The 17123-nt window shown below is 40.9% G+C and overlaps 1 protein-coding gene across 1 annotated transcript in view; it reads left to right on the forward strand.

Annotated features, from left to right (window-relative positions):
* The first annotated feature begins 7454 nt into the window (after positions 1 to 7454).
* Positions 7455 to 17123, forward strand: part of si:ch211-183d21.1 (uncharacterized) — a 12150-nt gene continuing 2481 nt past the window's right edge. The window contains exons 1-10 of the mRNA XM_032502228.1: positions 7455 to 7921; positions 8692 to 9539; positions 9691 to 9871; positions 11072 to 11214; positions 12437 to 13002; positions 13230 to 13503; positions 13691 to 13886; positions 14232 to 14416; positions 14937 to 15032; positions 15936 to 16100. Coding sequence (XP_032358119.1) covers positions 7794 to 7921; positions 8692 to 9539; positions 9691 to 9871; positions 11072 to 11214; positions 12437 to 13002; positions 13230 to 13503; positions 13691 to 13886; positions 14232 to 14416; positions 14937 to 15032; positions 15936 to 16100 — 2782 coding nt within the window. The 5' untranslated portion in view covers positions 7455 to 7793. The remainder of the gene's footprint in view (positions 7922 to 8691; positions 9540 to 9690; positions 9872 to 11071; positions 11215 to 12436; positions 13003 to 13229; positions 13504 to 13690; positions 13887 to 14231; positions 14417 to 14936; positions 15033 to 15935; positions 16101 to 17123) is intronic.

The following is a 17123-nucleotide window of genomic DNA, read 5'->3' on the forward strand; positions in this document are numbered from 1 at the left end:
AAGCTTGTAAAACATCAACCCTGTTGTCTATAGTCAAGATATGAACATCATTTTTCACTCTTGGCCATTTTTCACTCTTGGCCTTCAATACAGCCTATTGGCCTTTTTGTCCCCTCTGGCCTTCCATACAAGATGGTGACGTTGTTTCCCATATATGGGCATACTGGGGCCTTTATTTCCCTAAACAGACACAGAGAAGAGACGGAGCCGCGAGCTAGCGGCAGAAATGAACCAAAACGCGATGAATCATGGACATAAAGTGGATCAATCTTGGATGTAACAGTTTGGATTTAAAGCCCAACGACCCCGAAAGAGGCTGGAAGTTCCAGGCTCAATTGAAAATCACCTGTAGAGGCTAGAAAGACCCGGAAGAGACCTCCGTAACCGCTAACTCGTCAGGTTTTAGACGCAACTTTTGGTGAGTCGCTAGCTTTTATGGTTAAAAAATGATTAAATTATGAATCAGAGGTGCTGTTTTTACTCGTGGGCGAGTGTCTCGGTCTCAGAAGTAAAAGTACATACGTATTAGTATCAAATATACTCAAAGAGCCAATATTATAGTATTATTATTGATGCATTTCTGTGCAAGCATCACCGTAATGTTGCAGTTGGTAAATATGGAGCTAAATTTAAATTGCTTAATATACTGTCAGGTACCTTAATCAATGATAGAACATCATCATTTATGTGTTGATTAACTACAGAAACTATTACTATATATAATATATATTGTCATGTAAATGTAATGGAGTAAAAAATTGTAATATTTGCCTCTGACATGTAGTGGTTTAGAAGTGCAAGTACCTCAAAATTGTACTTAATTACAGTTCATTAAGTGAAGCAGTAAATTTACCATCAACCCACTGAACTGTCCAAACGGCTCTTTAAATAAATCTTTTTGAATTATGTATGTTTTTATAAAATAAAAAATGTATGAAAATTTGTGGCACTTTAAAAAACTGCAAGTATTGCCATCTTGTCATAAATGATACTTAAATATATATTCATAATAATACCCTGGTAAGCCTACAGAGCCAATTGCAAACACAGCTTGTCTCAATGTGACTTCCAGCCATTGTTGACACAGCTCATTGACAGCTTCTCAAAAACGGTGAAAGCAGCTCCTGGCTCCCCAGTTTGTTCTCGCCATCTCTGATCAGACTCATTTAACAACCGTTCAAAGTCCCCACATGAACGGCTGCACAAAGCGACACTAACAGATGGCTAGCGCGTTTGTGTACATACAGCACATATGTAGGTCAGGTACATCGCGGTTGCTGGTTGCCATGGGAACTGGGTATCAAACATGACTGCAATCTCATGGAGAAATCGAGTTGTGGCAAAGCTCCTGTTCTCGCACCTCGCGTCCCCTGTTAGCGGTTAACCCGTTCGGATTATGTGGGAATATTCACTGGGGGGAGTTATTATCGTTAAAACAAGCTCAGGCTGAGCCTGAGAGGGATTTCTCTGCTGGTGATGAGAAGGGAGAGGAAGCACCACTTTAGATCAATAATCCAACACACATCTGGTGTTGCCTTTGCTGCCATTAACCTTAATGTACTGAACAAGATCCTAATCCCACACTTTGACCTGGAATACCGTCTCCACCTCACACTTGCTGCCTGTCTCCATTCTGTTCGCAAATGCCTGTACTTGACCTTGGGGATTCACAGGGAACACAAAGGGATTCTCCCTGCCGGTCTCTGCCAGTGTGTGACACACATATACACACACACAGACACACACATACACACACACACAAGCATGCACCCTGTATGGTGAGCACACATGATTGGATGCAGTGTTGATGCGGTGATGCATGGTGAATGCTGATGAGGTTCTTTGGGTGCTTTCTTGAGAAGCGTTAGAAAGCTTCCTCTGTGCCTTCAAGACAGAGAGGAAGGAAATGAGACAAAGAGGATTCATCAACGTCAAACCCTGCCCTCACCTTTTGGTTAAAGCCTGCATGTGCGTCCAATTACATATCGACACACATGGGTGGAAATACCTCTCCACAATCCCTCACAGTTATCACATAATTCATTGTCATTATGCCTTTGAGCAAGTTGGAACCAAGTCTGGTGATATTCTATAATTCTCTTATTGTCAACAAATCCCATTAAAAGACTAAAACCAACAATTAATGTATCCTACTAGTAAGTATTTCCTGTGTAGTAAAGCCGAATATAGCTTATTGCTCTGTGCCATAGACTTTGATTGTCGTCCAAAACTGATAAAAACACCACAATGAGCCGCATCGTTGCACTGGGTGACAACTTCTTTTATTACATTAAACACTGTAGTAGTAGGGCACTGTAGTCTGTTTTTAGCCTGTCTCACAAGCGTGCTTCTGTTGTCAATTCTCACTAAAAGAGTGAATGTGTATTAATCTGCTGCTATAAATAGTCCCCAGAAGACACACTGCTTCCCCCTGTTTGAGCTAGGTTACAGGCTATGGTGCCCAGCTGTTTCAGGAACTAGCCATTTCTTTTAAATGTCTCTGTATTTGTTTTATTAAGACTTGATCTTCAGTGGTAATGAGCTTGGAGCTGAGTGTCACAGTGTAGGGAAGTCAAAGAATATTACAAGACTGACACATGCCGGTTTTGTTTATTTCATGATACATCTATGGTGGGCCTTGAGCATTTTGCTGTCAATTAGAAACTTTTCCTCTCTTTAATGTTAACTACTAACTAACCGGCTTGACATCTAATAGGACAAATATTTGGAAGACTGGCCCAGAGGAACCCCTAAGGAAAATGTATTGCTGGTAAAATAGTGTAAAAGCCACCAAAAAGAGTCCCAAGGTCTTAATGTGACAACATGGTTTGTATTCTGTGTTTGCAATGGATACAAATTTTCCTCTGGTTAACTAATCTGCATCCAAGCAGAACTTCACGCTACATTGTAATTGGAAACAATCTAATATTGCAATACTGAAGTCTACATTTTAGACTGTAGATAGTCTTCCATGTAGAGTCTGGGGCAGGATGTTCTGTAGTTTTATTTGACCATGCCTGCTCCAGTATTTGATCGGCCTAGAAGTTGGTCCCATTCTCCCAGTGGATGTAAATATCCTCCCAAAACCTGCTACTGCTGCTCCTGAAAATCATCTAATGATAGAGTCAGGGATGATGCTGGCTGTTCCAACTACACTTCCAACGAAATGACTCAACGCTCACATCCAATCGCTGTCACGCTCAAACAAGTGACATGACAGCATATTTATCTAAGATAAAATGTGCATTCTGCTGTATTTTGCAATGCTGGCATGCAGACTCAGATTGCTTTGAGTGGTTCCTTAGAAATGATCCACTAGGGTGTAGGGGTTGTTAAGGTTGTCAGAAACAGTTTTGCAATTGTCATGAACTGCTATCTCTATGTGTAACTCCACTATGTAAATTTTGAAATTCCCTTCACTTGATGTGTTACACTAACTTTGCATAATAAAGCTTTGTTGTCACGGTTGATTAACCGTCTGTGGGCTGAAATTTATTCAATTCACCTTCTCCTCATTAACCTAGAAGCATTAAATGAAACTCTAATTGACTTACCAGTGATTCTGGTGGACAGATGAGTCTGTCCTGAATCTTGTAAATGTAATTAGGTTGATCTCATCCATGCACTGAACATAGCATCTATCCATGTTATCTGCAGGGAAGGGTATTTTTCCATCACATTCAGGAATGAATGTGATGTATGAGATGCAATTACATCTAAGTTGTGAGTCATCACAACAAACCAGCCAGATGAATTAGATGTACCTTGTCAACAAGGTTGTTGACTCTTGAAAAGCGAGCAGCGTTTTGACAGAAATGCAATTGAAATGTTTAAGTACCTTGCTCGCACTGCAGCGCCAACTTCATGCACACACCAACAAATGTGTACATCGCTAATATTTCACATGACCTTTTCACTGTGTCAAAATGTACCCGGTTACGTCAAATATCACCACACAAACCAGAATATCAGAGAAAGACTTCCCTGTACAGGCACAATCATCAATAAACAGTTTCACCTCAGGGATGCTCGCTTATTAAAGGCATTTCTACTGGTTTTCTCCCAGATGACAGTTTCATTTGGTCCTCAAGCAGACATCAAAACACACCGCCATGATTACAGGGACATCTTGTGGCGCTAGGAGGCATTAAAGTCACTCACACATTTCAAAAGAGGAAGTGTAATTTATTTTATGAAGAATTGCATGCATCCAAAATCTTTCACATTTCTAAATTGTGAGACTTTCCACTTCCTTTTAGAAAGTACATATTGTACGTTCATGTTGTCCCTTTTTCACACACTAAAAACTGTCAATTCCTAAAGACCATGTTCTATAGAGTGGCTTATCTCAAGGGATTATCGGTATGGGGCCTTGGTGTGAAAATATAAGTGCTTCTGAGAAATCCACCTACAGGTAACCGAGAAACAGTATAAATATGCCATGCACAGTGAACAGAAATGCGATCTATGATATTAGAAGTATGTGCTTTAAATAACCTCTGACAGACTGGAAAGCTTGTTCATTCATAATAGTCCAAGTGCAATAGTTTCAGTTCGCCAATTTTCTGTGACTGTTTCTCCACAACAGAGGAAGTTTGTCTGTTACTATATATGATATACAGTATATATATATATATATATATATATATATATATATATATATATATATAGTATACAGATATATGTGAATATTGATTATACTTTAGATATCTAAATGAACATTTAGCCGGTGAAAATATACTTAAATAACCAGTAAAATACATTGCTGACTTAACACAGCACCACAAACTAAACACCTAACCTGAGACAACATGTCCTGACGTTGATAAAATATATTTTTTGTATGTTTTAACCAAATACCAATCCATTAATAATTTGATTGTGTTGTGGCGATATCTCTTTCAGAAGACATTTTGACACCACAAACCATCATTTGTAAAGTGGACCAAACAAACAATGGCCTTCACTGTTCAAATTCAGAAAATTGCTAAACTGTAGATTTTGAGAGCAAGATGAAAAACAACATTCAAGGTGAGTAAAAAATGGCATGATAATCTAAACCGTTTAGTTTTTATATTACAATGTTGATGTTGCATCAATTTACTTCAAAATACTTGACAAGTACAGCAAAGTACAAACATACAGTATTTGTTTGAGTACTATTCAAACAAAATAATTTACATTGAAAATAATATGGATTATATCAAAAATAGAATAAGATGTAGCCCATGTAAAAGTGTATTTGTAGACTAAATTGGTTTAGTCACTTGCCTCTTAATGTTAATTACTGGTAATTCAAGAAAATGGAAAAGTATATATGAATAAATGAATGTTCCTTGAAAGCATTAATAAAGGTAATTATAGTTAAGTTAATAGGAGCTGAAAAAGCTGACTTATTCATGTAAACTTCCTGATCACAGACATTTGACACTAGTCCCAGAGCAGAAATGAAACTTTTAGCCAATAATGACTGAGCAAAACACACACAACAAACAACAAACCCGATTTGTCCTTGTCAGTTTTGCAGGTCAATTTTAACAATGTGCAATTTTGAGTTAATTGTTCTTTACTTGAGTATTTTCATTTGATGCTATTTTATTCTTTTACGTCACTACATTTGAGAAGGAAATGTTCTACTTTTCACTCCACAACACTTATTTGACAGCAGCTACTAGTTAGGCTACCTTTCAAATTAAGATATTAGAAAACAACAATATATGATAATCTTATAAAATACAATTTGTTAATAAATAAACCAGTGGCTAGTGTAGTTTGGCTCCTTTGCCTTTTGTTTCATACGTCCAAGCCAGTCCAGGTCCAAGCGCACCAAAATGCATCACTTCCAACATCACTACAAACAAGACCGTTCACTCCGCTTATTGTTCAGATGCAAATGGGTCAGATCAGATGTGTCTGGGGTGGGAGCAATATGCAAGAAACTAAAGTAAATACAGGAGAATACAGGATAAACAGAAATGGGTCCAGACTAGTGCATATTTCTCACATCTCCATGGTCAAATCATTTTATTTCATTTAAACTGCTCGTATTATGCGTTTTTGCATTTTCCATTTCCTTATTGTGTTATGTATCTTTTTTATGGATGTTATAGGTTTAGAAAAGTGAAAAAGCCCAGAGTCCACCCCGAAGGGACTTACCATCACCAACAGAAAACACTGCTCACAAACTGCTCCAAACCGCTCTATTGTAGTCCAGCCTTTCCTTCCATGACGAACGTGGGTCACTTTGTAACACATGTTATGATCCTCGCCTAGCTGCTGGCGTGGCATGCGCCCTCATACTCTGCTTCTGACTGGGTAGTTGTCTTTACCTATAGGTACTGTGCATGTGCAACTCCCATCAAAGATGGAACAGAAATGTAATGCCTCACTCTGTAACTAAAGCAGAAAGCTCAACACACAGGGTGAAAAGAGGAGCTGCAGCAACGTGCAGTACAACAAAATATGGTGTTTTTTGAAAATTAAAGCATGTAAATCTATTCTGGTACAACCTAAAAATGAGCATAATATGAGGACTTTAAATCATTCAGATATTACGTAGGTTACGTCTGCTCTGCTTTGCCAGCATATGTCTCAAATTTTAGCGGTGGCTGGTTTAAAGCAAGTTGCTACATTTTGCATTTCTGATACATCCATTGTTTGCATGCTCTCATGCATCGCAGAATTTCAATTTAATACATTTTAAATGAATGACTTTTACTTGTAATGGAGTAGCCTACTTATTGTGGTATTTAACGTGAATAAAATATCAAAGTATTCCAGGAGGAATGATGCTGAAAAATGCTCATGTGTTTTAGCTCTGTTCAAGTGAAGTGAAAAAGGAAAAATCCTTACATTCTTAATGAGTGATGTTCTTGTAGGATCTAGTTTACACTGACCTTGTTGCATGGTAGGCCTACTTTTTATTTTGGTAGCCACTCATAATGTAGCATATAGAAACATAAAGTGCTGTGGTAGACTACTTGGCTCTAATAATAGTAGCCTAATGATTGTTTGTAATCTTTAATGGTTTAATTATATTACTTTTGGGAACTTTTTGCTCTGAAAATTGCATGAAATTAAAGAGCATGGGGTCAGTTGTGTATGTTTTCTAATTTCCCAATGATAAGTGTAGCCTATTTTCCTTATACTGTATTCATTGTTAGGCTATCTATTTTTATAAGTTGTATGCTAAATACTGTGGTGCTTCTTCTTCTGTTACCTTATGTAAGTATAGGTAGGTAATCCTTTTAAGCATACACATGTAGCCTATTGTTACAGCTGTTGAGAAAGTCAGATGAAAGAGTTTTTTCAATCCCCTTGGAAACACAAAATGAGGTGTGTGTTGAAAAGCTACAGCAACAATGACCTGATATTCGGCGGGACTTCGGCTGTCACTGAAGAGTTTCCACCGAACCCACTCTCCCCTAATTCACACTCCGAATTTCACAGTGAGGTCAGGGGCCCCCTCCAGGTCTTTAACAAGGCTTCTTAGCATGAACTTAAGGCCGCCGTGTTATTTTGCTCAAAAGACATACATAACACTAGTTTTAGGCTTAGGCTACTGTATATTTTGAATAGTGACAATACCAAATGGGGGGGGATACACTTTACCCGCCTTTTTTAGTCGTTTGGTAGGGTTTTCTGTGTAGTATCTTCAGCTAGACTTCAGCTGTGAATGGCTCAATGGTGTACTGAGCCGTAGAAAAAAAAGAGAGAGCTTCCCCTGGCAGGCATCTTCCCCCTCAGCCAGTCTGACCGCCCACAGTCCGGGGGGAGAAAGTGCTGCTTTGTGAATGAAGGGAGCGGCGGAGAGCAGAAAACAAACTTTAGCAACATTATTTCCGACGGGGCTGACATTCGACCAGAGCGGTTTCGACGGTGCAACCACCGACACCCGGCCGACAAAGACCGAGAACATACAGTAAGTCATGACGCCTTTTAGGACCGTGTGTGGCACTGATAGAAAGCAGATTGACAGGCTTTTTTTCGACGGAAAGATGCATGCATAGCAGCCTAACCGTGACTGGAATAACTGTAGTGAGATGGTAACTAAATTCAGGGCAGAATTAAACTCCATGGACTGTTTCTTCATTTTTAGACGTCTGTTTTTGTGTCCCAACGTGGTTTTCCTAGAGAGTGACTGTCGTGCAAACTAATGTAGCTTCTTAAGACTGTCTTTTATAGCTGACCTTAAAGCTGGGACGATTTTACGTGATTTTAGGGATGACATGGGGTCGGTAAACTGCATCCTGTGTTTAACTTGCTATTGTAAAACGACAGTTCCAATTTATTTTAAATGATCTGGACAATTTAATCCTATTTTTTCACACCTAAAAGCATTTTACCGATTCATGCAAAGTTTCCATCTGCTTGCCAGTGTGTTTCGCAACATTACATGACTCATGCAGAAGACGTGCATTCCCAAATGTCACAATGAACAAAAAAAATAGACTCATAGAAGACTCATTCATGATATTATGAGGTTTCTATGCTAGGGAGTCTGGTATGAAAGTAGTAAACATAAGATTTGATTACAGTACTGTGAGCACGCTACTGATACAGTATCCAGTCGAATTTTGTGGCTCAGATTGTGTCAGTCACTTACATTGTCTTTATAAATAAGATCACAGTATTGCTTGAGTTTTATTGAGTTTCTTGTATTTTACTGAGGAGTGCCACTTTTTCTTGTAGAAGCTCCCCGAAGAAGCTGTACGTCATGATGGTCAGTTTGGCCTGTGTGGCCTGTCTCTGCCTGGTGGTGGTAGTCAATGGTGAATCCTGCCTTATTATCAGTGAGATCAACGCTGACAACCCCAGACTGGACACCACTGAGTTTGTGGAATTGTATCACACCAGTGGACAAAGGGCTTCACTGGATGGCTACACTCTTGTGTTCTATAATGGAAATGGAAATATAGCCTACAAGGTGCTGGATCTCAAAGGCCACAGCACAGATGACAGAGGATTCTTCCTGGTGGGCTCGGTGGATATGCTGCCAAAACCAGACATCCTCCTGCCTCCCAACACAGTCCAGAACGGCCCAGACGCCGTTGTCCTCTACCACACATCTGCTGCTCGCTACAGTGAGAAGATGAATGTCACGGCCTTTGGGCTGGTGGACGCTGTCGTGTACATGACTCGCCGTACTGGGGGTGCAGAGTTCCTTGCTGAGACTCTGACACCTGGAGAACCAGCTTTCGTTGAGGATGAAACAGCCCTTGAGGGGGACGAGTCAATTGAAAGGTGCCTGCTGTCTGAAGACCGCTGGGGCTTTCAGGTGTCCTCACCTTCCCCAAGTCAGAGAAATAATTGCACCCCGCCTGCCGCCCCAGCATCCATTCCTGTCATCACTGAGCTGAAGCTGGGAGGAGGGCAGGTGGACGGGTTTGTGGAGCTAACGGAGGCTCCAGCTGCAGGTCCTCTGGTGCTGGTTGTGTTGGACGGGAGAACGGACAGGGTCAGCGTGAGTGTGGACGTGAATGTGGACGCCTTCAGGAATGGGTTGATCTCCGTGACCATAGAGAAGAACTACATGAAAGGTCAGTGTGCTGTGGGTTGTCTTGATTTTGTTCTACCGCTCTGGATAGCGTTGTATGATAGTTAGATCGTTTCGGCTTTTCAGTTCATCAGATTTTACTTGTGGAAGCTACGTGGTACATTTCCAATAATGTTTCTGTTATTTCTTCTCAGGAGATGAGTCTGGGGCAGTGGCTATTTACAGTGGCAGAGCCTCAGTCTTCCCTGTTGGCAGTCCACTGAGCCAGATACAGCCTCTAGATGCATTTGTGTTTGCTGGACCTGGAAACAAGCCCAGTGCCAACCTTACAGAGACTCTCATCCCAGGCAGAGAGCCATACCAACTCAGCAACAGGCAAGGCACCATGATAGTTTACCACTCCTTTTAAATTCCAAAGTAAAACCACCCCAATTTGACTGCAGTGACTGCAGAGGTGGAAAGAACAAATGTTAGTGTGGTGAAGCGCACGGTGACCATTAGATTTGTCAGTAGCATTCAGTAGTTATTTTTGAGGCCATAGTTTCAAGTGTTGTGAAACGCATTCTGTCAAACATATTTTATTGGAAGAGGCTTATAACCACTGTTCCTCTTTGCTGTTGCACTTTTTTTCTGTTTGGCGTGTGTCTTGATCACTGTGGGGCAGGAGTCACAAGTAGGCTCTCACTGACACTGAAATAGATTTGCTCATAACAATACCTAAATTTGACCAGCAAGTTTAATTCACACCTCATTGATTTAAAAATGAAGAGTAATACAACAAGACTTAGCGCCAACAGCCACGCTATCAGCTCTTTGAGACTGTACTGAAGCACAATAGTGCTTTAAACAAATGCCTACGTCAGCATGCTTACATGCTGAAGATTAGCAGGTTTACCATGTTCACCATCTTGCTAATGCTAATATTTGCTAATAAGTAGTGAACATAAAGTACAGCTGAGTCTGCAGGTTATTAGTAATAATAAACCAAAATATATGACTAATTAATATTTTGAAAATGTTGCTAGAGGAAAAGTCAGCCTATCACCAAAGTTATTAGCAGTTCATCCTAAGGGGGATGGGCCTGCGCCATTTGAAAATTGAAAATGAACTGAGGTGTTCCAGATGAATACGCAATTGCAAAATTAGTTGGGCAATGCCAGGCTAGAGGGGGACATTAATGAGTTTACCAAATTTAATGGATGAATGAATGAGGACCACAATGGAAATAAGTCCTGGACTTTATTGTGTTTTTATCCTCAATTGTATTGGATGTGAAAGGCATTCTTAATGCAAAAAATCAAATGTCATGGCAATTCTTCCAATTCTTGTTGAGATATTTCACTCTGAACCAAAGTCTTGCATAAACTGAGCAACAGACTTACATTGTCACGCCTGCTAAAAACTATTAAGAAATGTAGCATTACAGTTAATGTTTTTATTGGAAAGCAATATTATTGGATAGCATTATGATGTGCTTTGTTTATCCACTGCAAAATATAAATGTGCCATCCAACACTAACAAAATAAGGGTCAATGTGTAAGGGTTGTTTCTAAATGATTTTATTACTTTGTCAGTTTATTGAAAGAGGGAGGCTTCTATCTGAGTCGCTGTGGTGTGGCCACCTGGGCCAGAGACCCCGGTGTCTTCTGGGAAGCCTCGCAAACTCCCGCACAGCCCAACCAGTGCCCCTGGCCAAAGATCTGCCCGCACAGTATTGGTGAGTATTTCAATGTGCTTCCTGAGTCTTACATTTATTTTAGATGCTCAACATTATTAATATTTGTATGTTGTTTGATACAGCTTATGAGATTCCGTCAACTCAATTCCGCACTCTTTGCTTTATCTCTGTAATTAACATGCGGTTCAACCTTTATTCAGACATTGTGGAATTGATATAATGCGTGGCCATGAATGTTGAATATGTATGGTAACAATATTATTAAGTCAGGTAATGACTTAATTGTGTGTGTGTGTGTGTGTGTGTGTGTGTGTGTGTGTGTGTGTGTGTGTGTGTGTGTGTGTGTGTGTGTGTGTGTGTGTGTGTGTGTGTGTGTGTGTGTGTGTGTGTGTGTGTGTGTGTGTGTGTGTGTGTGTGTGTGTGTGTGTGTGTGTGTGTGTGTGTGTGTGTGTGTGTGTGTGTGTGACATTAGGATAAGTCATCTGCAGGGACTGTTGGTAATTGTCCCATAAGGAACTACATTTGCAACCACACATGGATACTTTCAAATAGATTTCTTATTCATCCTCGGAAACCACAGAGTAATTCTCTTAAATGTTGACCTAGACGAAGTTATAGATTGTATCATTCACCAGCTGAGTAACTGGGGAACGAAGCTTCATCACTGGAAGAAGTATTACAAATTAAAGAACTGAAAGTTGTTGGGGGATACTGCTCCAAGAAGGAACCCCCATTAAGAGAAGTGAAAGATAGGTCTGTTAAAGAAATCAAAAAATCAAGACCGTCTCATTTTGTGGGAAAGCTGAAGGAGCTTTCAATGAATCATCAGCAAGTTAACAATACCAATCCTTCAGTCACATAAGTAAACGGTTGGGGAGGTGGGGGGAGTCGCAGCAGGAAGCAGCGCTGGAATGAGGGAATCAGTAGAGTATTAGTGAGAACTTTATAAGGGTCCCCTAGTACACTCGTATGAATGTGACAGTGTGTTAGAGACTTGTGGTTTTGTTTATTTTAACAACTCCATGCTAAATATGATTATTCACATTTATGCAAATGATAAAATTGATACTACTCTCATACCCGTCTGTTAAATTTAAAGCTACTTAGCTTAGCGCAAACTCTGCCATTGCCTACCAGCATCAGGAAAGCTCTTATGTTAACAGGTTAAATGTTGTGTGTTAAATCCTTACAAAAAACAAAGTGAAGTCAAGTGAAAATAGTCTTTGACAGCAGCTAATTAATACCTTTCTTTATGCTTTAGTAATTCCAGGAGGTACAGATTTACCACCTCACCTCCCACCCTGGGGGAACAGTGACTTCCTGATCAATGAGCTGAACACTGATACACCTGGAGCAGCTGAGGACGGCGAGTACATCGAGCTTTGGCATCCATCAGGACGCCGAGTATCCCTGCAAGGCATCTGGATCCTACTCTTCAGTGCACACAACAACAGACCCTACAGGGAGATCAGCCTGAGTGGACACTTCACAACTTCTAAGGGCTACTTTCTGCTGGGCAGTGACAGGTTGGTGCCGGCTCCATCACTCCGCCTGCCCCCCAATACCATCCAGAATGGACCAGATGCTGTGGCACTTTATCGCAGCCCTTCTGGCCCGCCATCCGCCACACAAAGGGGGATTCCCACCAAAGGCCTGCTGGATGCAGTCGTATACCGCCAGAGAGGATCAGATAAGGAGGCACAGGAGCTGAGTAAAGCTCTGACCCCGGGACAGCTGCCTCTGCTGGAGGATCCCGAGGTCCTGCCTGGTGATGAGGCCCTTAGTCGCTGTAGAGGCCTTTATCCCTATGACCTGTCTGCTTTTTCAGTGAGTACAAAGGGTGAAGGTGTCATAAACAGTCAGTTGGTCAGTAAGTCAACTGTCACCATGAGCGTAGCTCCCAGAATGTGCTGCACATTTCCCAAAAGGTTGAACTATTCCTTCGAAATATTTGGCTAGTTTTTTCACTTATTGCACTGATATTTAAATTTTTGCTGATGTCATCTCATTGGATATATCAAAATCATTAGTCTGAAATTCATCACTCGCTACAGGTGGCTCCACCCACACCTCTGAGAGAGAACAGCTGCCCCCGCCCCCCTCCAGCCCCCGAGGGTGTAGTCATCAGTGAGGTGGCCAGTGGCCATTGGACCAATCACAGCCAGCAGAGGGCCTTTGTGGAGCTGCATGGGCCCCCCATGACAAACCTGCGGGGCCTGGTGCTGTCTGTGTTTGACCAGGAGCGCAGTGGAACCATCATTGCCTTTCCTTTGACCGGATCTGTTGACCAGGATGGATTTTACATTGTTGGAAATGTCACGGGAGCAGGTGAGAGCTTTGCTGTTTGGGGATAGACGCCTTTTGAAATAAAAGATTTCCATCCTCGTTTTTTTAATAACCTCTTAATAGTCTCTCCCACACTCTCCCTGTGTCCTTTTCCCTCTTCTTCTATTTTATACCCATCCCCACCATCTCTTACTTCACTACTTCTTCACCTCCTCTCCCTCCTGCATAGATCAGACTTTCCCGGATGGCTCCACGGTGCCTGTACGAGGAGCCGTGGTCCTGTGCTATGACCTGTTCAGTGTCTGTAGAGCTGGCACTGCTCTGACCAACTCCAGTCTCCGAGATGTACTTGTGTTCAGTGAAAACCAACAGCTGCTCTCCTCTCTGTCCACCACCAGAGGGAGACAAGTGATTCCAGCTGCCAGGTAAATGCAGAATAAACCCAGCAGCTTGAATCACTGAGAACATTTACACTAATGATATGCCCCAACCCAATTAAGGCTATAATCAGAATGCTAAAAATGTCATGTAGAGGCCTTTATCTAATAATATTAATTTGGTCCAGGCCACAGACAGACTCTGATTTTCATTATTTATTTTATTTATTATTATTTTTTATATATTACAACTGGTTCTCTTATAACTAGGAAAGATTACCATGGCAACTGATGCAGCACTGCAAACCAGAGCAGGCTAAAGTCAGAAGACAAACACATCAAAACAACTACTGTGTGTATATGTTTATATTCATACATGCATTGCACGTGCAGGTCAGTGGAAGATGGTCCTGTTTCGCTCAGCCGGTGTTCATGCTGCGAGGTGAGGAGCCCCTCCTCCTGGACAAGCTCGTCGCCCACACCTCACAGAACCAACATCTGTCCGAGCTCCGCCTTCTCAAGTCGCATTGATCTTTGCCTCGGACCACTGTCCAGTGACTGGCAGGAGCAGTCGGGAGGTGAGGCATCATAACTTAAAAAAAAACTCAAATGTGGTTTAAGGATAGAGATTCTTCACAGATTGTAAAGCTCATTGAGGCTATGTTTTGAACACATGGTGACTCTAAATTTACTTGCAGTGCATAGAAACATTGCTTACACAACTTTAAAAAATACTGCAATGAGGCGTGTCCTGGTGCCTTGTGGTTAAGATGCGAACCGTGTTGCTGGGGCATCACTTGTTCAGTCCCAGCTGGGGATCTTTGCATGGCATCATTTTTTCTCTTTCTCCCTATGTTTCCTGTCTGTAGCTTAATTTTCAACTGCCTAATAAAGGTGGAAATGCTAAAACCTTGTCTTAATGGGTTAGGGCTAGAAAATCTTTTAATTTTAAAAATGTAAGAAATTTACAACAATGAAGATAAATCCTTCATGTTGGAATGAATGTAACACTGAACTTTTTTCCTTTTGTGTAATGATCAAAACACAGTACATATGCCTTTTTGTAAACGCTGACATGCTCTTGTCTGTTTGTCTCAGACTGCAATGGTCTGATCCAGGGGAGGAGGGTTGCTGAGGTGGCCGACTACCTGGAGCAGAAGTGTCACTGTGGCATCTCTGCCTTGTATCTCCAAGGTGAGGCAGGTTTACTTAGTATACATTGAAACTGTCACATTGGCTGGCTGATGATTTTTTTTTTATTGCAAGAAATGACTTAACCCTGAGATTTTAAATATTGTGCGTTTGAAGGATTATTGTGAAAAAGATTTTTCAACAACAAATCTCTGGACACTTGAATGTGTGGCAGCGTGAGTTCAAGCTTAAAAATCAATGAGAACACGGCACGCTAGCCACTTAATGCTGAACTATTTATTGCCACAATGTTTATTAGGTATATGAGCAGCAACATGACAATATTTAAAAAAAAAAAAAGACATAATTATTATATAGATAATTTACACACCCACACACATAAGCACTGCCTCAATCATCCAATGAGAGGTCTACAGAGATTGGTTTCACTAGTGATCAAATCATGTGCATCACCATTAAGAAAATAAGAAGAAAAGTACAAAGTAACTCAATATAATGATACTGAAAGTCATGTAAAGGGAAAGAAAGAAAGGATTGCAGACCAGAGACCCCTGATTGTGTGGGAGAACTTGACTAACAATCAACACAGCGGTGGATGCCACTGTTACCGTTATGAGTTGTACAGTAGGGGTGAATAACTGTGCTGAGAATGTCTTCAGCTGTGTAATAATGTGACAACTCACTGGAGATGAGCAGCACTATATAGCACTGCTATTATATAGAGACATTATACAGAGACAGGGAGGCTCATGTGTGACTATATCCTTGTCATTAACACATCCTGTATCCCTCATATACACTAAGTAACTGGCATGGGTTGTGCTCTTCAGATGTAACTCACATCTCTTGTTTCCTGATTACAGAATGAATATATTTGTCAAGCTAAAGCACATCCTGAACACTTTTATATGTAGATAATACAACATTTGTCTGTTCATGCTCAAGGAGCCAACTTTTCCTGCGTGTCTGGGTGGCTGCGAGTGTGGGGGAACATCCAGGCGCTGTCAGATCATCAGAAGGCCCTCATCATCCAGACATCGCACATGAATCCTTCCTCAGCTCAGGGAGACGTCTGCTCTGCTCCCTCCACGGGCCATTACACAAGCAAAGGTTAGAATGCACATAACTCAAACTCGCCAAGTCATTATCACTTCACAAGAAAACTGATTGCTGTAAAAATCCAGCTTTGTTAGCATGGTCTCTGGGGTCTTAAAACTCTCTGAATAAAACCAAGCATGGCACCAACCCTTGATGGTGAGTTCTCTCCAAAGAGATAGAATTGTGAAAAGATTTGCCAGATCAGACATGGAGGCAGAGTTGTACATTATCGCCATTATGATTATTAGGAGCTGATCAAAGTCACAATCTCTACTCTGGAGCCATAGAGGACAATTGTTGTAACAAAGAAAGCTGCAGTAGGTATAATATTAAAATAATACTATTAATAGCTATTTTAATATAGAACTATTCATATAAGAACTACAGCGTTTACAGCGTTCTACCTTGCACTTGCTGTGTTTGAATCTTACATTAGACTGCCAATTTAGTATGTATGTTCTTTTATATATTATACATTTATATAAAGTTTATATTGTTGCCTCTGCTGGCTAGGCTTCTCGGTAGATACCAACAGGATACTGAACCCCTATTAAAAAAGGAAGTGAGGTCTTAAAAAGGGGGGGATTTACGATTGAAAGCTGCTGTGAAGACTGCAGAAAACGGCAGTTTCTTGATTGATTCATGAGTCGAGTAAAGTTAGACAAAAAACACATTGGTCACATACCAATAAAGACAAAATATAGAAAGAAAAGAATTCAAATAAAGAAGAATGTTATTAGAAGCTAAAGGCCGTAAGTGAATTAAGTTCAATAGTCCACTTTTGACCTTCCTTTCCCCTCTTTATCTTTAAAACCACAGCGCTCTGTCGTGTGCGTGGAAGCGTGGTATGGAGTTTTATTGATTTGAGCATTCTCTCAATAAGCAAGCAGAATGCAATTGTTTATCAAAAGACACAAGACATGGTCAATTTCAGATCGTTGATCTGATTGGTTGAAGGACTTTCCAATTGCGTACAGAGTAATTTTAACTATGCCTGTTGGTCACACCTCTTGTGCAGAGAAAATACAGAGCAGA

The sequence above is a fragment of the Etheostoma spectabile genome, chromosome 21 (genome assembly GCF_008692095.1).
Source record: "Etheostoma spectabile isolate EspeVRDwgs_2016 chromosome 21, UIUC_Espe_1.0, whole genome shotgun sequence".
Lineage (NCBI taxonomy): Eukaryota > Metazoa > Chordata > Actinopteri > Perciformes > Percidae > Etheostoma > Etheostoma spectabile.